This window comes from Xenopus tropicalis, chromosome 8 (assembly GCF_000004195.4).
Source record: "Xenopus tropicalis strain Nigerian chromosome 8, UCB_Xtro_10.0, whole genome shotgun sequence".
NCBI classification, from domain to species: Eukaryota; Metazoa; Chordata; class Amphibia; order Anura; family Pipidae; genus Xenopus; species Xenopus tropicalis.
Window position 1 is genome coordinate 58,849,012 of NC_030684.2, and position 27,936 is coordinate 58,876,947.

The window sequence follows — 27,936 nt, forward strand, 5'->3', positions numbered from 1 at the left end:
AGAGTCAGCAGGTTTTATTAGTGCATATATGGCCAGCTTAATTGTAGCATATGTATTTTTGTAATACATAAGTTTTCAAGCGCAGTTTACAGTACCAACAAGTCAACATTTAAACAAAATTATATTCTCTAAGATTGGTCCTTATCCTAAGATGCAAATAATGCACTTTAAATACAGAGTTTAGTTTATTCATAAAAAAGTAATAAATTATTGCACTGTATACATCTATTTTTTAGGTATATTGTGCTGTTGTGGAAGGCAAATATCTGCACCTGGCAGTACATGGTGTACAGGCAGAACCTACAGCCCCATCCTCTGTGTAAAGGGCATACACAGAGAGGCTCTAGGCTAGGGCATCCACCTCCATGCCTCTCAGTTTCATGTCAGTTTAGCAACACAAGAAAAGTAGGGACATAAGGCTCTTCAAAGCTCTGAAACTATAGCCTTCTCAAATGATTCTCAAACCAGGTGTTAAATAGAAGTCACCCTAAGCAGTTCTTACATAGCACAATTTGCACTGTGGCAAAAGGTCACAGTTTTTTTTTCACACACAGAAGGGCCATATTTATCAGGAACCAATTAACCTGCCTTTATGTTTTTGAAGTTTGAATGGAAACCCATGAAGACACAGGGAGAAAGAATGTGTCTGTGTTTATCAAATAATTGATAATACATGTAACTAAAAGTCTCTTGGGGCATAGAATGAAATTCCAGAAAAGGGGAGCAGTTCTGGCATACATTTGTTAAAATATTGTGAGAAGTAGCACTTAATAAGTGGTATGGAAAATATTTGGCATTAAATCTGACCATGACTGGTAGTAGAAACCAGTGTAGGAAATCGACAGTGGCAGAAGGAACAATCGTTGAGCTGTATGTACTTCACTGTAGTGGAGTTGCTAAAATTAATATAGATTTCTAAGACATTATGGGTATTATAATTGTGATTAATGTTGGAAAATTCAAGTTAAAATGGCTGACAAAAAAGTAAAAAATTGAGTTAAGATAACTGGATTGTGATTGGGAGAAATAGATCTGACATTCATCAGCTCAGCACTGTATTGGAAATCATATGAATTAATTGGCCAAGCAAGTATACAGATTAAATTATAAGGCACCCATGTGATAGCCTTGTGGTACACCAATGGAAAAGGCTAAAGAAGATGGTCTATTGTAGAAAATACTAAAAGTGCATTTGAAGAGTTAGGAGAAAACCAGGATAGGGCAATGTTACAAATGCCAACTAATGGAATATGAAGAAGATTAGAGGGTGATGAACCATGTCAAAAGTACTATTAAGGAAAAAATTGTATCTGGCTTTTGCAGGTACCAGGTCATTAGAATTGTGTTAAAGCAGTTTTTATGGAGTGTTGTCGAGTGGCGTAGCTAGTGAATTGGTTATATATTAGCTGCTAAAGGAAAATGGAAGCAAAAGAATGCAGAGTGATGGGGCTGAGGTTGCCAAACTGAAAGGGTCAAGTGAGTGTTCATAACTGCAACAAATATGAACACTTATGGCAGAGACCCATGGGAGTGGTAAATCCACAAATAGTGTTAGAATGGCAAGTCTGATTTAAAGGATGCCAAGAAATTATATATCCAAAATGTATGGCTGTTAAACTCTGAACTTAAAACTGGGAGGTGTAAAGCAATAACCACATCCAAAGGACAAGAAAAGCTGGATTCTCTGGGAACTCCAATATGATAAGTAACCCCCAGAGAATCAAAGTACTAACCTTAATGCATGGGTCAATGCACATCCCCCCCCCCAGAAAAAACGAATACAGTGCCACTTTCCCAAAAGCCTGCTTAAGATTTAAACAACATCTCTCCCCAACATATTTGTAACTTAAGTATTTGTTCTTTTGATTCTTGTAACAATGTAATAGAAGTCCATTCTTCTCCAATTCTGTTAAGCAGCTGGTTTCTGCTCCATAGTTTCAGGCGTCAGGAGCCAGTACTGCAGAGAACTTTAACACCATTATTTTTTAATGAATGTATATTGATAACTTCATTGGAATTACATTTTTTTTGCAAAAAATTGTTGTTGTTTAGATTCCCTTTAAGAAAACTGCCATTTTGAATCTAGTGTGGCCTAACACAGACCACACTAGATTTAAACAATAGCACTCTCTGCACTCCAAAACAGAGCACAGATGTGCGCAAAATGCAAAAAATGCTCAGTTTTTTTGCACTGTGCACACTGCATGGGGGTTTTGATCTGTTTTGATATCCAATCCACAAAGAAGAAGGAAACATTAAAAACTTTCCTGTACTGTTAAACAGTAACAGTTTGTTGCTTGAAATTCCTCCCAGGGGGAGCCAGATGTTGTCCTTTTAATTATAGTGACTAGAGAGAATGCTCCACATACGCTTTGGGTCAGATTTATCAAAATGTGAGACTAGAGCACACTACATTTCATTACATTAACATTTATTTATAAAGCGCCAACATATTCCGCAGCGCTGTACTACAGAAAACCGTACACACTTTCTATTCATTCCTATGGGATTTTTAGAACAGTATTTATCAAATGGTGAACTCTAAAAAAAAACTCTGCTAAAAATCCTATAGAAATGAATAGAAAGTGAGTGAATTTTATCTTTGGGGAGTTCTAATAATGATAATAAATCTGCCCCTTTGTATCAATGCTGTGACTTTCATTGTTATCATGAGACCAAAGCATTGAATTCATACTTGCACAATACTGTATGTTTCCATAAACAGAACTGTCCAACAAGAGGCCAGCAGGCTAGATATGGTCCTCTATGGAATTATTTAAACCCCCCCCACCCTATAGGTATGGAATTATCTTTTAATCATTATATTAAATCATCATTTAATATAATTCAGCTATACAACATGAGTAATAATTGTCCATCTATGTATGTATAAAGTCACACAGCATGGCTCTTGAATATTATACATAGCTTATCAAGGATTTTCAAAAGCTTAGAAGTGCTGTATATTCGCTACGGATATGATTGGTTCCTGCACATCCTATAAGTGCGGAAACCAGTGTTGGGATATAAAAATATATTTGGAAACTCTTTCCTGCGTCTGCTGGCTCACATTCAATTAAGCAAAATACACATTTCCTAAGTACTTCTATTAAGTCTGCACAAGTACTGGACTGTGAAAATAATTCAAAGCTAAAGCAGATTACTTTTTTGGAAAATGATTTGCTAAAGAAGCATGAGCACATTATGTGTTCATTACCTCCTAAGCTGTTGATTCCGGTTGTTTATTTGCTTCATAGTTTATTCTATTGAAGTCATATTGTTTGCTTGTAGCAGGGATCTTCAACCAGTACCTCTCCAGGTATGTGAGCTATACCTAAAACCAACCCCAACAGCTGTTGACCATCAGTAGATATTGGTAGCGATGAGCACATTTTTTCGACAGGCATGGATTTGCAGCGAATTTCCTCATTTCGGCATTGGCAAATTGTTTTGCAAAACTTCGGAAACTTGGAAAAATTCGGCACACATAAAAAATATTTGTTGTGCATCAAAAAAGGGCATGATCGAGTACAAAAAAAGACGTGGGCGACAAAAAAAAATCACGTGACAATTGCGTTTTGCTAATTTTTCACCTTTTGCGAATCTTCTTGCCATTTCGCGTATTTTATGGCGAAGCGAAACGGGACAGATTCACTCATCACTAGATATTGGAAGTTAAATTTTAGAAATGGCTGTAAAGTGACTGGTTGAAGACAACAGTGCTACATGAAGAGACTAAAATAGTGAACTTTTAAGGCCATACTGTTTAATACACCAAATACCTGCAGTCAGTTGCATGTAACACCACTTTCATTAAATGTATATGCCCTCCTTGAATTTTTGGTTAGTTACACTTGGCACCACTCAGTCATTCTTGCCATCCATTCCAAATAAATAGTTGCTGAACCTATTGACACAGGGGACTGCCACATCCTGACCAGGCAGTAGCTCCAGGGTTTGCTTAGCACCCAGTGTCAATTGTGTGACAAACATTGGCAATTATGCCAGCCAGATTTTCGCACAGGCAGAATGGCATCAAGAGCATTGCCCTCTTGCTTTAACGAATTGGGTCTAACACACAACTTACTATCACAAAATTTTCACCAATACAATTACAATAACAAACATTGTTGACTCCCTTTTGAATATATATTCTTGTTAGTTCTAAGGTAGCAGAGGGGTATATATATAAGGGTAAATACCTTTAATACATTTAATACAATAAACAGTATTTACACACAATAAAATGTGCATTATTCTAACATCCCAACAAATAATTACACACTGAATGATGCACTTAAGTAATAGAAGATGTGACTGGTTTAAGACAGGACAATGTATATCTAATGATGACGTACACTGGAAATATATGATAGATAGGCCTAGCACTTGTGAAAGCACTTTATTTTAAAACTTTCCTGCGATATGCTTTCAGTTGCTTGGGTTATAATAATTTTATTCTTTGTTTAAGAACCAGTTACTCCCAGCATATTAAAATACTAAGACTAAAGTAAATCAGCATGCATACAAAAACTGCTATATATGTGTGTGCATGCCATGTAAACAATGAGCAAATAAGACACATATACACACATGTGTGTGTATAAAACAGTAGAAGTCATGTGAAGGAAACCACATTAATTTAATTACTTAATTAATTAATTAAAAACTCAATACCCATTAGGCTGAAGTACAGCCAGAGTAGTTGCTGATGAGTTCCCAAAAACAGACTGATTCCACCTGCAGTGTGGGACATCAGTGCTGTAGAGTGATTTCTGATCAGCTTAAAGCAATATATTATTTCATAAAGAAAAAAAACGTGGTTTCTTTCCTATTATCCTTACTGTTTTGCATACAAATGACAAGGCTCTTCATATGACAATCAATTGTTCATATAGATCCACTTCCCCAAAGCCATAAATATTGACTATCCCTGCATTAGATCCTAAAGCTTTCCATTTACTTTACTTACTGAGATGTGCTAGTTTGGTGAGGGCCCATACCTGGGCAGATAAGCAGCGGACTTGGTCTGAAGGGACCCATGTATGAACTGCTTAAGTTAACAAGGGATATTGGATATGTCTTGTTTAAGTAATCTGTTGCTACTTATTTGTCTTTTTTTGCCCCCCCCCCCATCTTCAACACGAACATCAGACTTCTTGTGCTCAAGATATGTTTCTGTTGCTTTCAGATATCCTTTGACCCCAGCACAACGTGCCTCTCTGATCAGCAGAACATGCTGCTTTTATGCTAATCAGAAGTCAAGCAGTTCTGCAGTGGAACTTATCCATGAAATTAACCGAGCTGTCAGTTGAATGTCTGCCATTAAAGAAAACTGCAAGATCTAAAATGCGGAACTTATCAGAACAAAGAAAATGACTTTGAATAATTAAACAGAAATGTGATGTGTGATGAGTGGGGAGAGCATGGAAATTGGTAAATTAGATACTGAGGGACATGTGTTCCTGCAAGACATGGCAAAACAATCTAGCACTATAAATATATTTTCCACTCCACTATATATTTAAATGATATTATATGAAGCTGTGTTTCAACTAATTCTATTCAACTAATTCTATATGGGTCATTTATTAATGCAGGGCAGTGGGCAAAGCACAATTTTTTAATAAAAAGCTCCATGTTTTTTATACACCTATTGATGTAACCTATTGTGGGAGCCCTATATATATATATATCTTTTTAATACACTTTTTTGCAAATAATGCGTGTGCCACATCTTTAACCAATTTATTTATTGTGGAGGGATGTGACGGCATCCTGAAGTTGCAGAGCACCGGGATGCACACCATGGATGAGTGCGGTGACAGTGTCTTTTGAGGTATATATATATATATATAAATATATATTAGAAAACAAGACCTATAAAATATATAGGATGAGGCCTATGAAATCAACATGTGAAATAGGTAATGCCGAATCGTGGAAACGACACTGGTAAGGTCTTAATATGAGAAATTTGTGTTATATACTATGCTACAGATATGATGAAGAAACAATAAATTTGGATCTCAATCAAAGCTGCTAATTGAACACAGTGGAACCAATGATATCGTACTTGTCTGGAGGGGATAATTTTCTTAAAATTTTGTAATCATGAGAATCTTTGAAAAGTTCGCCTTTCAGAAATCACAGAAATGTTGTTTGTGCCCTTAACAAATGGCGAGGATTTATTGCATGATGATATATATTTCTGTGTGTATAAAGAACAGTTTATCATTGTGGGTAGGGCAACACCACATGCCATAGTTCCCTTTCCCCTTTTATATGTTCTAAAAATTCTTCTGAGGAAGTTGAAGGTTCCCGTTTGACACAGGTGCTTGAGAAACTCTTTGCTCTCTGGATCTGAAAACCAGCTGGCAATCACGAGAAAAGCCACAAAAGCCATTAAAAAACTTTTTATGGAGCCCTGATGCTTAAGTGGCAGGGCTAACATATAAAGCTGTGGCAAGGGTCAGAATCTTCTTTTTTAAGTGAAGAAGGGCATTCTATAAGCAAGTTTGTACAGTCAGTCAGCACTTTTATGGACTGATTGCTGATCCATCATTGCTCGGGTTGGGCTAAAACAATGTCAGAAAACGCAAGTGAGTTCTTTAACTCCTTCTGGTTTTCTGCCATAGATTGCTATTTCCTTCATTCGGGATCTAGGAAAAATCCACACAAAGAAAAATAACTAAATAAAGAAATTGATGCCAGAAATGCAAGCTAGTTAAAAAATTAATTTGCATTTACTGACATCAGTTTAGCCAAACCTGAGTATATGTGGTCTAAAAATCACCCCCAAGGCTGGCCATTCATTTGACCTTGGAGTGTTGCTTATATGCTTCTGTCTTTTTATGACTTTATAACATGAAATATCAAGGCTGCATTCACCCAGTGGACTCATCAATTGCTGTGGAACAATAACCTAGAGCCTATGGTTAGCATTAAATGTTTACAAAATGGAGTTAAAATGTTTGGTTTTTTTTACCCTTTTTTACTTTGAGTGAGTCTACTTGTGGAGTATACTCCATATGCATTTTGGGACATCGCCATATGTCTAGGAGACTAAGCACCACATTAATTTTTTTTAAGGGTGAATGCTGTAGACAATTTGTATGCTATAATTCTGCTGAGTCTACTACCAGTCAAATTTAACATGCATTTCTGGACGTAGGCATTGTGGAGTTGGTGAAATCAGTTGCTGGCTCCATTCATAATTGCACATAATTGCTGCTGAGCTCTTATATAGCAAAACAAAACACATTTTCCATGACTTTGCATACCCTGGTATATCATTTAACCCTTTATTCAGCAAATACTTTTGCAACCCAGAAAGTTTTGGTTGGAAAAGGTTAAGTTGATAACCTGCAGGTATTTGTCTTTGCACCCAACAAACTGCATTTTGAGTTCAAACATTTATCATTGGAAATAATTAAGCACTCACTTTATGCCATTCTAAGCAAAACCAGTAAAGCAAAGTAGTGGATCCCATGGGAAGTCTTAAACTGTATATATATATATATATATATCAAGATTTATTTTCTTTTCTGCAATATACAGCAGATATGCTCTGAATTATTTATATTTACTGATAACTGAGGTTAAAAAGAAGTCATGAGAACTTTAATGACAGCAGTATAAATGCTGACCACAAGTTGTTCATAAACAATTGCAGATGGCAAAATAATTCCTTGCATTACTAACTCTAATGGACTTCCCCTTAATCCAAGTAACACTGATACAGTTAGAAATCATCACAGGCTAAAAAAGACACAAAGAGAGAAACAGAGAGAGAATGAGACAGACGATTAGGCACATCATAGGTACATAGAGGAACAATTTGTTGCTATTCCATTGCACTTGAATTGATACTCTTGATTAGGCATTTACAGTTGGCAGGCAAAAAAAAATATAAAACATTTATAAACTAAGCATGTTTCCTATTGATTTTAGTGCTAATTACCAATATGTTTCTTCTATAAAAAGTAACACATAAAAGCCCACAAGCTATTATAGGATCTATAGGTATCTGAATTTAAGGGATGGAGCACAAACTTACAGGACTATAGGAGTATATGAAAGCAGTGTTGAAAAGCAACACTGTATATGGTAACAGCAGCTGCTGGTACAAGCAACCTGACAAGACATGTTTATGGTAGCTGTTATAGCCATCATAAACCAATACCAACAAAAACTTGCATGCTTCACAAAGTAATATTTCTGAAAACACAATCCACTAAACATTGTGCATGCAATGTACTTATTTACTGTGTAGTAAAATATTCAAATATGAATACTTCAGAGTAAATATGGCAGTGTTTTCTTCATCTAATCCAGGGTAGGACTGGTCCACCAGGATAGCAGGAAGAATCTCGATGGGCCCTGATCATATAGGACGTGTATTATCAACTTTCAAGCTATATCATTGATTTTTAAACAGTACCAATTTTTGGAACCAATGTCAAATGTCAAAATTTGACATTCATTCAAGTTTTTTTTCTAACTTTGCACGATCATGAATCACAATCATGAATAAGCTAGATTTTTGAGAAGTCTAGTTTATTCAGGTTTTTTTTCAATTCGAAAAAGACTTGAAAATACTCAAATTCTGTTTCCTCATGTGATTGCCAACATGTAATCTGCTTGTTAAGTAACCTAGTGTTTTAGCAGCTTTTTACTGGCCTACAGCCTAGCACTTTGCTAGAAATATACTTTCAACTGGATTGTCTCAGTTAACACATACTTATGAGGCATTCCCTTTAGGGGCTATTGATTCTACACATTGTATTTGGCTTTGCCCTTTTTTTTCCTTACAAGAAACCATTTCATGGGAATATTTTTCTATGAGACTGAATTGCAGCCAAAAAAAACATGCCATTTATGCACCCCACAGAGCAAACATTGTTTACTGAAGATATTTTCACATTCTAACATTCAAAGTCTTGCTTGCAGACTGTTCTATCGATTCTATAGAGTAATATCATGAACATAAGGGGAAAGCTTACCATATATCATCATGGCCACCCCAGTGACCAGAAATAAAACCCACTGAAGCATTTTAAGAAGTTCTAGAACACAGCAGGTTGTGAGTAGATTTTTAGCTCCTTGCAGACTACCCAGAATGCCAAAAGAAACAATTAAAACACATATTACAGTATGCCAAAAGTCTGGTGCTGATCTTGCTTGGGGTTCCAGTTATTTCTTCTGCCCTTGGTTTCTGTTCACTTATTAAAACAGTACTCGAAAAGACATATTATTTAACAACCACGTGATTTCTGAAAAGGATATAATTTAAAACAGCCATTATTTTCTCTGATTTACACAACGAAACATGGAATGAGATTTTGTTCATGGATGGAAATATCGCTAGGGAATTTTGGAAGACTGAGAAGCCAATGACACTGGATAGAAAAAAATTGAAAACATGAAATAGGCAAAAAGTGATGTGAGGAGGAAAAAAAGATTTGGGGCAGATTGATAAAAACTGGAACTTGGGAGTCCTGATAGATTTTCAGCAGCTCGGATTTTCATTTTCACATTCACTTTCCTGAATCCCAAGAACATTTTCAGTCAGGGAAGTACATTTACAAATTGGCACATTTATTAAAGCATTAATGGTGTTTTGAAATAAAAGGCAACACTTTGTCCACAAGCAGTAAACCATAGCAACCAATCAGCAGGTAGAATTTACTAGTCACCTGTTTGGTTGCTATGGGTTACTGATCCTTGGAAAATTTAGTGCCTTTTATTGCATATGGGTGTAAGTGTTTTCTCTATTTTAACAATAGATTACCATTCAATTTATACCATTTTAATTTGGAAAATTAACAGTAAGCACTAAAATGAACATTGTGTTGTGAATGAGAGGCTTAAAGGACAAGGAAAGGTTAATATAAATTAAAAGTAAGTCTAAAGGCATTCTTTTTGAGTACTTGCTGCATATCTAAATTCCCAGATCCCTGCTTGCTTCTCTGAGATATGGTGCTGGCAGCCTACAGCAGTGTGAAGACACAAGTGACATCACTGAAATCTCTCTCCCCTTCCTATTCTCTGAGCATGTGTAACTTGATCCTGTCTGCTGTTCTGAGCTACACACTAGCCAATCAGAAGCGGATCTGCTGGGGGGGGGGGAAGGAATGAAACACATGTGCAGTATGAAGCAAGGAGGGAAAGGAGGGGAGAATACCTTTTTAGAGATGGCTGCCTGTTCTAGAAAATGTGAAGTAAGTGTGACTGAGTAAATATTTGATTAGATGAGCCAAAAGTGTGGCGTTTTTACTAAACAATAGGAGGACTATTGGGCAGTATGCTTTTTAAATTTTGACTTGCATTCTCCTTTAATGATGTTAAAAATACTAAGGCTTTTTTAAACTTGCGCTTTATAAATAAAGATATACATACATATACACCATACATACATATATACCATACATGATAATAATGTGTAAAACATTAGTAGGTAGTGGAGAAAATGTGCTAAGTGCAGGATAGAAAAGAAACAAAGTAAGGTCCACAAGAGGGCCCTATGGGGAACAACATGATAAGTCATTTCAATTCATTTATTGGTTTAGTTTCCCTAAAATGATTTTGTAGCAGAGCAAGACACCTTACATAATATTTTCCCACTGTTCAGAGGGAAGGGTGTATGAAAAGGAAAATATGGGTTGTTGAGGAAATCAGAAAGGTATTCAGAAAAGGAGTGAGGAATAAAAGAAATAGACATGGGAACCACAAAAAAGCAGTTATTTTAACATTAAATGACAGACCCGCAAGATACCAGAGAATGCTCAGTGTGGAATACTAACTCAGAATTGAAGCAATAATTACTGAATGTGGATTTGAAAAACTAGAGGCAAAAACAATGATTTATTACTTTACTGATGACCCCTGTGTCATAAAATCCATCATCTCCTGGCAGCCAATTAATGGTTTCCCCTTTAGAATACAGGGTGTTTCTATTGGCTGATCAGTGAGATTGTATCTAGTCCAGTATTATCTTAGAATATTTATGTTTTACTCTTTCTAGTTAGACAAAGGCTTACTGTATTGAAAATCTTGACATAAATAGGCCATGGAGGGATGATAGAAGTATCTGAAGTATAATTATTATTTTAAAAATCACTAAGTATAATTCAACAAATTACTAAGGGATAAGTTGCCACTAGCTACTAAGTTGCTTTACTAACAGAAGCACTCAACTTTCTAGATTCTTCTTAAGACTTTGCTGCATTCTTGAAGTGATTTCTAAGAAGCCATGAGAACATGGTAATGTGGAAGATTGCCTGATATAAGGTGGTAGAGCGTCCCAGAGCCGGGGGGAATAAGAGAAAATAGTTTTATACATGGCTCTTGTGGTGAGCTGCATGGGCAATAGATTGTCCTGAGCTGAGCATAATGACAGGAAGGGAATATGTGGCGAGATGGAAAAAGAGGATCAGAGGAAGGCAGAGCCTTAAAAGAATGACAATAAAAAAATCTCTTATGCACTACTTGACTTGACTAGACAGGAAGGTAGATACAGATGCTAGTAGCAGCTTTAAGAATGGATTGCAGTGGTCTCCCATTTAAGACCTTTCAGTAATATGTTACACTTTACAGTTCTGGAAAGGATAAGGCATGTTGCTTCTTTGATTTTTTGTGATATTACAATTTGCTCCCATGATCTCATGCTCTGCTGCCCTTTCTCCCCATCTCTCTGAATACTGTCCCATATTCCTTATACCACTACCCTCTCCCTACTCCTGAAATGTATCATCTTTTCCCACATTCCAGTCTGTGCTGTCCTGTGTAATCTGCATACAGCCTCATGTAAAGTTCAAAATGTCCTCAAGGACACATATATTCTGATCCTCTGGGATTTATCTTCTGCATTTGCTGTCAAAAATGTAGTTTTATTTAAAATTCCCAATTCCTGTGTATTCCTAAACAAGCTACATCATGGTTCTTTACTTACCGTTCTAACATGTGTCCTACAGACCCCAATTCAGCTAGGTGTAGGAGCACCTCAAGGCTCTGCAGCCAACCCTCTGTTGTTCTCTGTTTGCTCTGTTTTTGGAAGACCACGTTCATCCATTTGATTTTAAATATCATTTGTATGCAGAAAGTAGTGGATGAAAGCATTAGAGACAGTTCTGTGAAATCCACCTCTATATGATAACTTTTATAATTCTTCTTTCTTAACAGTCAAATTGTTCTCTAAATACTTTTCTATTTGTTTACCTATATATGCTCTACTAAATATGCTACTACTTGTGTTACATAGTTACATAGTTACATAGTTACATAGTTACATAGGGTTGAAAAAAGACCATTGTCCATCAAGTTCAACCCATCCGAGTAAACCCAGCACACAACCTATACTAACCAATCTATACACTCACATACATAAACTATATATATACAACCAGTAATACTAACTGTAGGTATTAGTATCACAATAGCCTTGGATATTCTGCTTGTTCAAAAACTCATCCAGGCCCCTCTTAAAGGCATTAACAGAGTCTGCCATTACCACATCACTAGGAAGGGCATTCCCCAACCTCACTACCCTCACTGTGAAAAACCACCTACGCTGCTTCAAATGGAAGCTCTGTTCCTATAATCTATAGGGGTGACCTCTGGTGCGCTGATTGTTTTTATGGGAAAAAAGAACATCTCCCAACTGCCTATAATCCCCTCTAATGTACTTGTACAGAGTAATCATGTCCCCTCGCAAGCGCCTCTTTTCCAGAGAAAACAACCCCAACCTCGACAGTCTAACCTCATAGCTTAAATCTTCCATCCCCTTTACCAGTTTAGTTGCACGTCTCTGCACTCTCTCCAGCTCATTAATATCCTTCTTAAGGACTGGAGCCCAAAACTGCACTGCATACTCAAGGTGAGGCCTTACCAGGGACCTATAAAGAGGCAAAATTATGTTCTCATCCCTTGAGTCAATGCCCTTTTTTATACAAGACAACACTTTATTTGCTGTAGTAGCCACAGAATGACACTGCCTGGAATTGGACAACTTGTGATCTACAAAAACCCCTAGATCCTTCTCCATTAAGGATACCCCCAACACACTACCATTCAGTAGATAGTTTGCGTTTATATTATTTCTACCAAAGTGCATAACTTTGCACTTGTCAACATTGAACCTCATTTTCCAGTTTGCTGCCCAGTTTTCCAATTTTGTCAAATCGCTCTGCAAAGCGGCAGCATCCTGCATGGAACTTATAGTTTTGCACAATTTAGTGTCATCAGCAAAAATAGAAACAGTACTCTCTATGCCCACCTCCAGGTCATTAATAAACAAGTTAAAAAGCAAAGGGCCAAGGACTGACCCCTGCAGTACTCCACTAACCACACTGGCCCAATTAGAAAATGTTCCATTTACAACCACTCTTTGTAATCTATCCTTCAGCCAGTTTTCTATCCAATTACAAATATTATGTTCTAGGCCAATATTCCTCAATTTGACCATTAACCTTCTGTGAGGTACTGTATCAAACGCTTTAGCAAAATCTAAGTAGATGACATCAACTGCCATTCCAGCATCAAGGTTCCTGCTCACCTCCTCATAAAAGGCAACTAAATTAGTCTGGCAAGATCTGTTACGCATAAAACCATGCTGGCACAAACTAATAGTATTGTGAACTGCAATGTATTCAACTATCCTATCCCTTATTACCCCTTCCAGAAGCTTTCCTACTACTGATTTCAGACTAACAGGCCTATAGTTTTCAGGCTGAGAATGAGATCCCTTTTTAAATAATGGCACCACATTAGCAATCCGCCAGTCTCTCGGCACCATGCCAAACCTCAACGAATCCTGAAAAATTATGTGAAGAGGCTTGGCAATCACAGCGCTCAGCTCATTTAATACCCTGGGATGAATCCCATCCGGTCCTGGACCTTTGTTTACCTTTACATGTTCAAGTCTCTTTTGAATTTCCTCCTGAGTGACCCACGCGTCAGTAGCTAAATTACTAGCACTGGGTATATTAAAAGGGAAGCCTTCATTATCTGGCTCCTCAGATGTATAGACAGATGAAAAATAAGAGTTCAAAATTTCAGCTTTTTCCCCGTTCTCATCAACCAACGTACCCCCCCGTGATAATAAAGTTCCCACCCCTTCTTGCTTCATTTTTTTACTATTCACATAATTAAAAAATAATTTTGGATTCTTTTTACTCCTAGCTGCAATATCCCTTTCCATCTCTATTTTAGCTTGCCTGATATCTTTTTTGCATGCTTTATTTGCTTCCTTGTACCTGATGAAAGTTTCCGCTGTCCCAGCTAACTTGAATGCTTTAAAAGCACGTTTTTTATTACCAACCTCGACCCTAACTCTTTTATTCAGCCATAAAGGTTTTGCTTTGCGATGCCTCTCCTTGCTTACAAGGGGAATATACTGTTGTGTATACCTGCAAAGCAATGTTTTAAAGATGTTCCATTTTCCTTCTGTGTCTAACCCCATGAAAAGCCTTTCCCAGTTGACACAATGCAGAGATGCCCTTAAACTGGCAAAGTCTGCACGTCTAAAATTGAGCGTTTTAGTTACTCCCTTATAGCGCTGTCTCTGTAGCATTATCTCAAAGGAGACCATGTTGTTATCACTGTTCCCCAAATGCTCACCCACACAAATGTTAGAGATAAGTTCAGTATTATTAGATATTACCAGGTCCAAAATAGACTCATTCCGAGTAGGTTCTTGAACCACCTGAAATAAAAAGTTGTCATTTAGCATATTTACAAACCTACTAGCTTTTTCTGACTTAGCCACCCCATTACTCCAGTCAATGTCCGGATAATTAAAGTCCTCCATAATAACAACTTGACCCAATTTTGAAGCCTCCTCCATTTGCAAAAGTAGCTGGGACTCATCCCCCTCATCTATACGGGGTGGTTTATAGCATACACCAATGATCATTTTCTTTGTGACCTTCAGCCCTACTGAAATTTCTACCCAAAGAGATTCAACGTTTTCATTGGTAATGTCTTTATTACATGGCTTTAAATCTGACTTTACATACGTCAGGGCTGTATAGATTGTACCCCAAAGAAAAGTCAGCCCAGTGCTCTAGGAACCCAAACCCTTCCTTCCTACACCAAGACTTTAGCCACGCATTTAGCTCCCTAAGCTCCCGCTGTCTCCCTAAACTAGCACGCGGCACCGGCAAAATTTCCGAAAAAATGACATTGGAGGACCTTTGCTTAATCTTAGAGCCTAGATCCCTGAACTCACTCTTTAAGGTCCCCCACCTACCGTTCATTTTGTCGTTAGTACCGATATGTACCAAGACAGCCGGGTCATGCCCAGCCCCTCCCAATAATGTGTCGACCCGATCAACCACATGCCGAACCCTGGCACCAGGAAGACGGCTAACTGTCCGGTTGAAGCGATCCGCTCGACAGATTACCCTGTCCACTTTCCTAATGATCGAATCCCCTATAACCACCATCTGTTTAGGCCTAGCTCTGCTCTCCTCCCCACCACTACTAGAGAAACTTGTCTCCCGGCTGTTAGAGAGATCAGCCTCATCTAGAACCGCCAGTCCAGAGTTCACACTCCCATCTTCTTCACACAATCTGGCAAATCTGTTGGGATGCGCAAACCCTGGAGCAGCCTCCCTTTTTCTTTTCCCCACACTAGATTTTCTAACTGTCACCCAGCTTACTGCCCTATCATCCTTTCCTTGCTCCCCTCCCCCCATACTATCTGACCCCGCTAGTTCTTGTTCAGTTAGCAAGAGACTTCTTTCAAGATTGTCAATAGAACGCAGTGTTGCAACTTGTTCCTGTAGAGTTCTAACGCGAGCCTCTAAAGTGGCTCACATCCACAACAGAGGTATGCACTTTGGAACTGTTGTTCCACAACTGCATACATGCGGCAGGCTGTGCACTGTGTCATACCTTCAATGTTGCTGCCACTCATTCTCCCAGTTACAGAAACAGTTAAACAAAAATTGGTGAAAAAGGCTTTAAAATAAACAAAAGATTTTTTTTTTTACCTTGTTTTAACCCCTTAATTTGTAACTCCTGTGATTATAACTCCACTTACAGAGCACCCACTAACACCTGTGATTATAACTCCACTTACAGAGCCCCCACTAACTCCTGTGATTATAACTCCACTTACAGAGCCCCCACTAACTCCTGTGATTATAACTCCACTTACAGAGCCCCACTTAAAGAGCAATCACTTATAGAGCACCTACCACCAGAGCAAGCTCCACTGGAGTGCCAGTGGTTCTATTTATACAGTCTGTTAAGGTGAACTAATCAAACCCCACCCCCTCAAACTGAGGGTAATTACAAAGGAATGTATCTCTGGCAAACCTGCTGTAAGCCTTATAGTTAACCAAACTTTGTAAATTGGCACCAAAAAGAGCAAATACTTTTGAAAAAATTTAAACCCAACAGTTAGAAAACACAATGATTCTGAATAAAGTTAATAAAAAATACTTATCCCTTTTTTTTGTTGAATTGAAAAAGCAGTTGATTCAGTCAGCCACCAGCCTGTTAGTAATATGTACTGTATATTATAAACTGAACATGTTTACCAAAATAAATATTTTCAAAGGGAAGGTGAGTAATACTTAATACAATAAATTTATTTGTTCAAGGATAATTCTTGTGAATAGATATTTGGTAAATGTGTTTTGAAAACCACGACCCTGAACATTTTGTGAAAACACTAAATGGTATTAAATAAGACAATATGGTAACAAAAGGCTAACTCATGATACAGTGAGATCAGTATTACATAATTTACTGAACAAAGTCCAAATCTATATAACATAAATAAAAGAAGCTAAAACAGTCATCTACTTGCTTAGAAATGGTTTTAGTATGACTTGGAGCAACAATCTTTAGAGTTTGATATTTTCAAAAGGAATGATGATGCCTCAAGGAAGAATGAGATGGAAAGAACTCCTTAAGAAACCTCTAGGTTGTTACACAATCTATTCTTTAATGGTCCCAGAAACCAGAAGTTATTCAAATTCAGAGTGGTAGTAGTGAGTAGTTCAATATTTTTGTGTTTACAGATGCTTAATTATAGATTGTATGTAATTTGTTTATGCTGATGTCTGTTCAAGCTGTGCATTGTGGGCTACATATTGCTATGGTCGGTGTAACCAAAGCAAACAGTTAGTTTTTTTGAGATTTATACATATCCACTAGTGATGAGCTAATCTGTGGTGTTTTGCTTAGCTAAAAAATTCATTAACCTTTGAAACGGCAAAAAAAGTTTTCACGCCCGACAATATTTTGTTGGACGGCAAATTTTTCTGCAGTGATTTTTTTGCTCCTGTTTCGCGAAATATTCTGCCAATGACGAACCATGGAAATTCACAGAGAATCCAAGCCTGGCAAAAAATTTTGCACATCACTAATATCCACCACTACTGTGCCTTGCAGCACTGGGATTCTAGGTTAGTTTCCATCCAGGGCAGCAGTTGCAAGGAGTGTGTATGATCTCTACATGCTTGTGTGGGTAAGTCCATTCTTCTCCCACAACCTAAAAGCATTCATCAGGTAAAAATGGCTTCTGAAAAATGTGACCATATTATGTTTATGGGGACCTTAGATCAGGGCTCCCCAACCTTTTTTACTCATGAGCCACAATCAAATGTAAAAAGATTTGGAGAGCAACACAAGCATCATGGAGGCTAAGATTCGCTATTAGGTAACCTCTATGCACACTATCAGCTTACAAGGGGCTTTATTTGGTAGTAAATCTTGTTTTTATTCAACCAAAACTTGCCCCCAAGTCAGGAATTCAAAAATAACTATCTGGGGCACTGAGAGCAACATCCAAGGGGTTGGGGAGCCACTGGTTGGGGATCACTGCCTTAGATTGTAAGTTCCACTGGAGAAGGGACTGGAGTACCTGTTGCATCAGCACTGGCAGTTTGTTCAAGTTGCCCATAGTGCTCTTTTAAAACCACTATTTGAATGTCTGAGTGCAGTTTCTGGTTATGGGACAATGCTAATTAAAAAACATGTCCAAAAAGATTCATCAATAGAAAACATTATGAGGACATAATTTCCAATTGTTCTGGCACCACTTGTGAAGCATAACATGCATCTGATCAAAATTTCATTAATCTTACTTAGAAAAATAAAGATATGCATAAAGACTTAAAAATGCCCATCCAAACTTGTGAGGTATTGTAAGAAATATAAAAGAGGTCTTTATCTCCTTTCGGGTAACGTGTTTCTTTGTTTTACGATCTGTCCATCGATTTTGGCAATAAAAGTTCACAGGGTGTCCTTCTGGCCCCCACACTAATTCCTGTTAATGACAGTGGCCATTGTAGATTATATCTGGCACAGAGCAGGTCAGTGGAGTTTTATAAGATTTCCCCATAACCCAGTGTTCTTAACACAGAAGAATCTTTTTATCCATGTGCTGACTGAAGTCTACAGTAATGTTTTAAATATAGCTATCAGACAATGACCCGAGGCTCACCAATCAATTACAGCTTTCAGTGCAGTTCACAGGCTGCTGGGAGAGCGTTTAATCAGGCTTGTGATTCTTTATGTGATTTGGAACATCACCCTTTACTTTAGTAAATGGGCTGCATGTACAGTAGCATGAAATCTTTAATACTGCAATAAAATAAAAAGGGCTAATGAAAATAAATAGGGCATACAAGAGGTAAAGTCTCTAGTAATATAAGCCCTGTCCTTGAGGCATGCAGCAAAAATAAAGGAATCCAAATGAACATATGCGTTCTGTAGACTAGGGTCCACTTTCTAGTAATAGCATCAGGGATCCCTTGGCAGAACAGTCACTCAGGTAAGTAGTTTAGAGGCAACTGAGAGAATGTAATCGTGGATATGAAAATTGCTGGGGGCAGAACAGGAATAGGGCATTTTGACGGAGAGAAGAACTACAGTTTCATATGTGGTTGTTTCAAATAAAAGTAAAGGAACCCAATATCTCAAAAGTAAATACAGTTACACTTTTTTTCTATATAGGCACCCTTGGGCACATGCTCGGGGAACAGCTTCAGGGGATGGTCCTTGGGTGTCTCTATAACACCCCCAATAAAAAAAAATCCAGTGGTCCTTTACATTTAGTGCATGCACAAAGACAGTCCTGTGTGCTAATTATATACAGTATTATTATTATTAATAATAAACATGCATTTATAAAGTACCAACATATTCTGCAGCATTGTAAAATAAATGGGTTTATACATCGAACATACAGAATTACATACAAAACAACCAATAACCAATACAAGAGGTAAAGAGGTCCATGCCCAAAAAAGCTTACAATCTAAAAAAGTATGGAGGGGGATCTGCAGAGGGCCATGCCTATGTCAGCACTGGATATAAAACTGGCATTTGGTAAATAGATCTCAAATTTAATATTAAACATATGTAATATACATATGAAATATAATACATGTGAAAGTTGCAATTTTGAAGCACTTTCAGATTTTTCTTTTTTTTTTTTTTCTTTAGCTACCTGTTATACTACTATTCTACCCTCTCCAGGCACCGGGAAAATGCACCTGATAAAACCCAGTGGGCCCCAGTCCTAGTGGGCCCTGCAGCCTCCCCTGATCCAAACCCGTTTCTCCACCAGTAACTGTGGGTGCTGGTCCTCCCCCTCCCATTGCAGCAGCAAGGAGGAAGTGCAGTATGCGATGGTGGGGAGGGGGGTAACATTGATTTTAGCAGCGCCTGAATGGAGTGAGGGGCCCCAGGCAGCAGCCCCAGTGGGCCCAGGACACCCCAGTCGACCCCTGACACTGTGTCTCAAATATACCAACCTAAAGTTCATTCGACTCAACTTCTAATTGTGTTCCTAATATATCCAACCCTATCGTCTCTAATCTAGGATTAGAACCATACTCTTGCAGGTTGTGTTTCTAACATCCCTCCAGCAGACTGAAACTCACATTGATGGGTAGCAGAAAATATAACAATTATGTTAAAAAAAAACATGTAAAAGTTATATAGACAAATCCATAAGCTACAGACAGATAAGTCACTTAAAAAACCTAAAGGACAAATTGCAAATTTATTTCTGACATTAATAGGTCATGTCTTCTTAGCACAGGGTGATCATGAAAATGTATAGCTCAGGGTGACAGCGTAAATTCAAAGAGCAAAAATAACTGTGGCTGGAGGCCATAAATAACAGCATATTTTTCATGGGAAGGTATAATCAGGTTACGCCCCTGCCAGTTTATTTCAAATTTCTTTTTTCTTTGCTTCTTTTTTCAGTGCTTCCAACTGATGAAGGTAAAAAGTAATTGCTGATATTTTCTAGGGAAAAAACATTCAATGGATAATAATGGAAATAAATGTTCTGTAGTCTTAATCATCATTTCTTGTGGTCAGGCTGATAAATAACAGCTTGTAGCTCACTAAATTCTAATTAGCAATAATGTGTTGTGTAAAATGCCTAAACTACCATTATCCAAGTCCTTTATCATCACAAAGCACAGTTTATTTATAACACCATAGAAGCAATTGAAAATTCGGAGTTAGTTTGCCTGTCCCTTGCAGGCATTTGTGTAAAATCTGCAAGATTTAACAGTACAATAAAGTCCCTCAGTTTTGTACTGAAGATAATGGCTAGATAAGATCTGAAATGTAGTGAAGGGAGGTTGTAACAATGTAAAAATATGTTCATGGAGTCAGAATATCATGCAGAGAACAATTAGTTTACCTTTTTTAAAGGTTGTAAAAACATACAAAAGCTGGCATGTTCTGCCCCTTCTGTTCCAATTGGGTGTATGATTGTCAGGTAATAAAAAGGCTAAAAATATATATTTCTTCTGAATTACCGCATGTCCCAGTATATCTTAACAGCATTATTGTGTAGACCTTTGGGGTAAAATGTGCAAAATTTGCCCTTGCTACTGTAAAGCTATGGCTAATATGGCATTCCTAAAATCCTCTTTGTTACTTTTAAAGTTTCCTTACACAAGTCTAGTACAAAGTCCTGTAGATGTACCCATCAGGGTTGGGTTATAAAGACCATAACAAAATTTGAACCTCCTCCGGAGAACTTTAAGGGGGTTATGCAATAAAAGACACTAAATTTGCCCAGGAGCATTAACACATAGCAACTAATCAGCATGGACATGGACAAATGGGACCAGGCTTTACCACAACCTCTGTCCATTGAATATTGGACATCAATCTGGAATAATGCCAGATGAATGGTCTCTTGTACACAACAACAGGAACACATCTATAAAATCCTAACTTTTTGGTACTGTCTCCAGACAGGCTCCACAAACTTTTTCCACATCATTCTCCCTATGTTGGAGGAACTGTGAATCTCAGGATACCCAGCCACATATTTTTTGGGACTGTCCTCTTATCCAACCGTTATAGTCTGAGGTTGCAAAAATCTTAAGTCATCTTTTAGTGTATTAGATTTCACTAGATCTCATCACCTTCCTAATGGACAAACCAATGCCAAATCTATGTAAAAGTGTCCGAACCTTGGCTAACCAGGTATTAACAGTCACTAACCTAGCCATATCAGCTATATGAAAGAGTCCTGATCCACCTACTATAGCTGAAATTATCAATAGAGTCAATGATAACAGAACCTTTGAATTAGGTATTGCCACCATCCAAAATGCGACAAACCGCTATCTCAGTATCTAGTCCCCGTGGGTACTTCAAGGCCTAGTTCCTGTCCCTTCTTGATATGAATACATTTACGCAAATTTTGACCTTCTGTAGACACAACTAACTATCAAATTGGTTGTTTAGAGTTTACGTTTTAGATTATACTATCCACCTAACATGAACACAGTAAGAAACTAAAAGCAGATTATCTAGTATAAAAAATTCTAAAGCCACTGGACTTGTTAGGTAATCATTGAAGACGTTTCACTACTCATCCGAGCAGCTTCTTCAGTTCTACTGACTGGTATGGGAAGTCCTCAGCATATATACTCTTCCACTAATCCAATCACAATGACACTTTGTAACTCTTCAGAGAGGTGACATCTAAAACTCACAGAGGTGTGAATGCTGTGGGGTTACTTTGAAAGGATTACCAAAGTATCATGCAACTCTTCAAAACAGGTGTTACTTGTTAGAGTTGCATGAATGGATGTGTGAAGAGTTCTGAAACTGCCGGGGTACAGATGTTAGAACAGCATTGTATGTATCAGACAGATGGTGTCGAAGTCACATGAATGGCCTCTTTTACACCTCTTTCAAACCAGCGGTCTTCTTTGTCCAAAATTTGGACGTTGCTATTTTCAAAGGAGTGTGCCTTGTCTTTTAGGTGTAGAAATACAGCAGAGTCCTGGCCTGTAGTGTTCGCCCTGCTATGCTGAGCCATTCGCTTGGAGAACAGTTGCTTTGTTTCACCAATGTAAAGGTCTGTGCACTCCTCGCTACACTGGGCTGCGTATACAACATCTCTGAAGCGTTACAAAGTGCCATTGTGATTGGATTAGTGGAAGAGTATATATGCTGAGGACTTCCCATACCAGTCAGTTGAACTGAAGGAGCTGCTCGGATGAGTAGTGAAACGTCTTCAATGATTACCTAACAAGTCCAGTTGCTTTAGAATTATTTATACTAGATATACCATGACCTGGATGAATGAAAATCTTCATAGACATAAAAGCAGATTAGTGCTACAGTTATATACAATGTAACTTTTTGAAACACTGTCATATGATGTGCACTGTCCTTACATGATTTAAAAATATCAATAAAACATAAGTTCCCAAAAAAAGAGAAGGAAAGACTTGATAAGAACAAAATATTTTTTTGCTCTAGAACTCCTTGCAACACTACCCCACAGGATGCTTGATGGTGGTAGCATCATGCTTGGGGATGCTTTTCATTGGCAGATACTTGGAAAATGGTGTGGATTCAGGGCAGAATATACTGAGCCACTCTGAGCTAAAGGAATATTAGTTTCAGTCTGCAAAAGAGTTAAGACTGGGACAAAGGTTCACCTTGAAGCAAAATAACAACCCAAAACACACTGGTAAAACTACACTGGAGTGTTTTAAAACCAAAACCCTGAAAGCTTTCAGATAGCCCACTCAATGCCCTGACCTCAATATGTTTAAGAATCTGTGGCAAAACTTACAAATTGCTGCCCACCAACCTCCCCAGGCAACCTAATGAAGCTTTAAAATTTAAGCAAAGCTGGTAGAAACAGATAAGGTATGGGACCTGTTATCCAGAATGCTCAGGACCTGGGGTTTTCCGGATAAGGGATCTTTCCGTAATATGAATCTCCCTAACTTAAGTCTGCTAAAAATCATTTCAATAGTAAATAAACCCAATAGGACTGTTCTGCCTCCAATAAGGATTAATTATATCTTAGTTGGGATCAAGTACAATGTACTGTTTTATTATTACAGAGAAAAAGGAAATCATTTTTAAAAATTAGAATTATTTGCTTATAATGGAGTCTATGGGAGATGGCCTTTCCGTAATTCGGAACTTTCTGGATAATGGGTTGCCGGATAAGGGATCCCATACCTGTATAGAAATGCCTTGGAATGTATGGCTGTACTCTTATACACTATCATGAGAATTTATACAGTGCCCATTGTTTGAAACAATTTAACGCTAGAAAAAAAACACTGTCTTTCCAGCCAGAACAACTAAAACAAAATGAACAGGAGGCACTAGTACTTTAAATTTCATAGAGAAAGGCAGCACAAAAGAGAGAGTGTGTGTTGGGGATGAGAAGAATCACTAAACCATGGCATATTAACTGATTACAAGCTGTGAAGATCGTTTAAAGAAGAATTTAGTATATATGTTTGCAAGAATTAATGATCCTTTAAACCATAGGCAGAATACATTTGCCTTTTGCTAGTTATTTTTGGCCACTTTAGAGAGGTTATGAAGCAGTGCAATATGGTATCTGACACGCATTTATCTCACACTTATGCCCAGAGGAAAATAATGGTTTCATTTATCTAACTTAAGTATCTTCTATCATTCTCTCCCATCAGTTCCCCTGATGTTTTCCTTTTTTTCTTCCATCTGAAAAGATAGGCCTTGCAAGTGAAGCTAAATATATTCTTTCTTAAGAACAAATCATATGTTGCCACATTTTATAAAAATCAAAGTTATTTTATTCACAAAGTGCATAATCTCTACTCTCTGAGTTTAGGAATTTTTCATAAGAAGACTGCTTTGCTTCTGTAAACCCGTGTAAGCTCATTTTAAAGGGATACTTTAATTTCAGTTATCTACTATTAAATATTTAATGATTCTAATTAGTGCTCAGTAGTCAATATTACCTAATTTATCCCATTTCTGTGCAGTCATTTATTTGAAAGCTGTAGTGGAGTCACACATGGCAGATTCTCTCTCTGGAATATCAAACCAGGTTATCGGACCTGCTTCTGCCTTTTGGCTTTCCATAGCATGGGAAATGGTTGTATAAGGATCATATCACAATATTCATTTGTACATTGTTAATATATATATAACCACATTTGTTTAATGTATGCTGCTGTTAATTTATGTGCTTTTAAAGTTATATATATATATATATATATGTATATATATATATATTCACTCTGAAAACAGCACTCACAGCATCAAGTCTGTAAACAACTTCTTTATTGGATCTACAAATCTACGCGCTTCGATCCACTAGGGATCGTCGTCAGGATAGTGACAGGAAGTGAGGTGTAACATTAAATACCTATACCAACCAATCAAAAACAGTTAACCCATCAAGTGTATATTGCTATATATAAAAAATCACATCGATTACAGTATAAATAAGTGTCAAATATATATATATAAAAATAAGGGGCCACCATTGACTCCACTCAAATAGAAAAATAGATAAAAAAGAGACAGTTTCTATTCTAAAATATCCCCATTTGTAAGCATAAAACGAAATGAATGTCCCTAAATGTACCCACAAGGCATGGGCATAGTCAGCCACCAGTAGTGAAAGGGTATTCATAAAAACCCATGTCCCAATGTAAAAATACTACATAAAGTATATATATATATATATATGTATATATATATATATATATATATATATATATACTGTATATATATAAGCATGGAGGAGCACTCACCAAAAAAAACACAGCATGCCTGAGTGCAGGTAAAATGTGTACAGAGCAACAAAAAGTACCACACTCAACAGGCTCAGTTGGAGGAACTGATTTTAAAAAACGCACAAAAAAGTTTTCAAATGCATCATTGTGATCATGATGATGTGATTAAAACAGTCCTTTATTTATTTAATATTTTATCAGTTACTCCAAGTAAGCCTTTTGGGCTTGTGGTACTTTTTTGTTGCTATATATACAGTATATATATATATATATATATATATATATATATACAGTTTTAGTGTAATCCAATTCAGGAATTGCTGTAGCCCAGTATAGTTATAATCACATTCACAGGTCGTTGCATTAACTTTTTAGATGTGACTTGACAACATACAATTTTAAATGTGGAGAGACGGCCAACTATAAAACATGTAAGTGCACTGTAACCAGAAGAAACCAAGTCACACTTTCAACAGCTCTCTGTGAAACAAGATTAAAGGACTCAGCCAAACGCCCACACACACGATGACTTGGAAGCCAAAGAGTTACCGTCCAGATTCCAAGCCAGCCAGATCACTCATTCATTTGTGTTACTGCTAAATTAAAGCACAGACAGAATTGAATTGCTCCTTTTATCTGCTGGGCCAATAAATTAAAACCTTCCATTGTGTATATTGTTGATGGGGTGCCAAATGGTACTTTGTTTAGTGCCACCAGTATGCAGAGTAAATAAAAGAAGCAAAATGCAACACGATTTGAAGACAGCATTATATGATATTTGTTATTATATAATGTATAGTTTACCATCTAGGAGTATGCACCTTATGTGATATAGGAAGAACCACAATGTAAGGGTATATTAGGAAAAATATTAAATAAAGTATACTTTAAACTGCCATGCTAATTAAACATAGTCCATACTAAAACATGCATGTGATATAAATGAATGCAATGACAGAAAACAGTACTGATTGAAGGGAAAAAGCACTAATAGTGCAGTTGCTGCATACTGTACATATATCTCACTGCTTCCGACAGACATAGAACATGAATGGGCTTACAAATCTCACTGTACTTGACCTGTACTGAGCTATTTAGAAGCTACAGTATCTATTGTCTAGGCACTGCAAAGGGGCAATTACAGAATCTTGTAATCTGGCAAATGTCTACTGGCATTTTAGGAGCTAACTGGGGAGGAGTGGTCAGTATCGCAGAAAAACATTTGCAATACATTGCAGAATGCAAAAATATTGTAATCTCTCTCTATATATACTGTGTATATATGTGTGTGTGTGTATATACAACAGACTACAACAATGAAAATTTAGCCAAAAATTTAGAGCACAAAAATAATTTACCAAAGTGTTTCTTGGAGGGGGAAGGGAAGACAAAGTCTCAAATTAGAAGAAAGAAAAAGGGAAAGGTCATGGAAAGTTTCAAATCAAAAGTAGAATGGGAACAAGTCAGGGGTCAAATGCTGTGCTTGTACCTTGTAAAGATGAGTGAAATATAACGTTTTAAAGCATTCAGCTACAGTAAAGCAGAAGTTGTCAAATATATTCATCCAGACCAATGTGTATTTTATTTTGCAAAAAATGAATTTAGGCTTTGTAGTGTGATGTGTGGGTCAGGAAAATACAACCTATTACTTGCCCCTAACCAACAAAACCTTAACCCACACCTAACCCTAACAGCAAAATGTTGCCATTGTAGGTCCTGCACCTGTGTGTGATTTTGTTTCCAAAACAGGGAAACTTCAGGAGCAGAAGAATATTGACCCGCACCCAACCCACTTAAATGTCTCCCAAACTGCCCGACACGTAGGTAAAGCAATTTAATAAAATAAGATTCAAACCTTATAAACTTGTCCATACGTTCCATTTCCAACAACCTCGACTAGCTCAAATATTCCAGCAGGTTCCTGCAATAAAGAGAAATGTGTCAGCTTTAGGCTGTTAATAGAGAAGGTACAGGGCAGGACTGGTAGAAACATAACACAACCTTTGTTTAACCACCTTTTTATTTTTACTTTGGAAGCTGGAGGATTGGCTCTTTGAATGATCTTGCGGTAGTTCTTTTCTGCAACATCTAATTCAGGGCTGTTTTGCACTCATCACTAGTTACTTTTAAACACACATTTAATAAAATCCTTCACTATCATCCATATACTGTAAAGTTCAAAGTATAATTTAGGAATATAATGTTCACCATGTTTTAATTACGTCTATCGCATATTGGCCTAAAGCAGGGGTCCCCAACCTTTCTTACTCGTGAGCCACAGTCTACCTGCTACCAAGTCAGAAATGCAAAAATAACTACCTGGTTTGGGGCGCACTGAGAGTAACATCCAAGGGGTTGGTGAGCAACATGTTGCCCCTGAGCCACTGGTTGGGGATCACTGGCCTAAAGGGTTGTTTGCAAATGCAGCCACAAGTATATTTGTGTAAAGTGTATGCAAATGTGGTGCTTTTTGATACCATTCATTATTTGCATCCAAACATGCTCATTGCAACTCTGTAAAGTAGCTATAAGCACAAGTGCAGCTATTGACTGGGGAACCCTGGAACTACTGCCACACTGAATGTAAAGGTAATTCCAGGGTTCCCACAGTAGGCTGCATCAATAGGTGCAGCAGACGTGCAGAAAAAGAAGCACATGATAATTACATTTTACCCCATGCTGCTGAAGCAACTCAATCCCCACTTTGAAAATGTTAACCACAACTTGTATCAGATATCTAAACACATGCACATGTGATTGTATTCTTTTTAAAGCATTTGGTGAAACTGCAGTGAGCACAACAACCCATGCAGCCACAGTTTTTTGCTTTGTGGGTAAAAAAATCATAGTAATTCGTGTATGAAAATTGCCCCTTGCACACAGCACTGCTTTTATA

The 27,936-nt window shown here is 37.4% G+C and overlaps 1 protein-coding gene across 3 annotated transcripts in view; it reads right to left on the reverse strand.

Annotated features, from left to right (window-relative positions):
* The window catches only part of nrk (Nik related kinase), a 114,631-nt gene that overhangs the window by 74,916 nt on the left and 11,779 nt on the right, over nt 1–27,936 (reverse strand). For all 3 annotated transcript variants that reach the window (XM_031891524.1, XM_031891525.1, XM_018096921.2), the window contains exon 2: nt 26,896–26,961. In XM_031891524.1, coding sequence (XP_031747384.1) covers nt 26,896–26,961 — 66 coding nt within the window. The remainder of the gene's footprint in view (nt 1–26,895; nt 26,962–27,936) is intronic.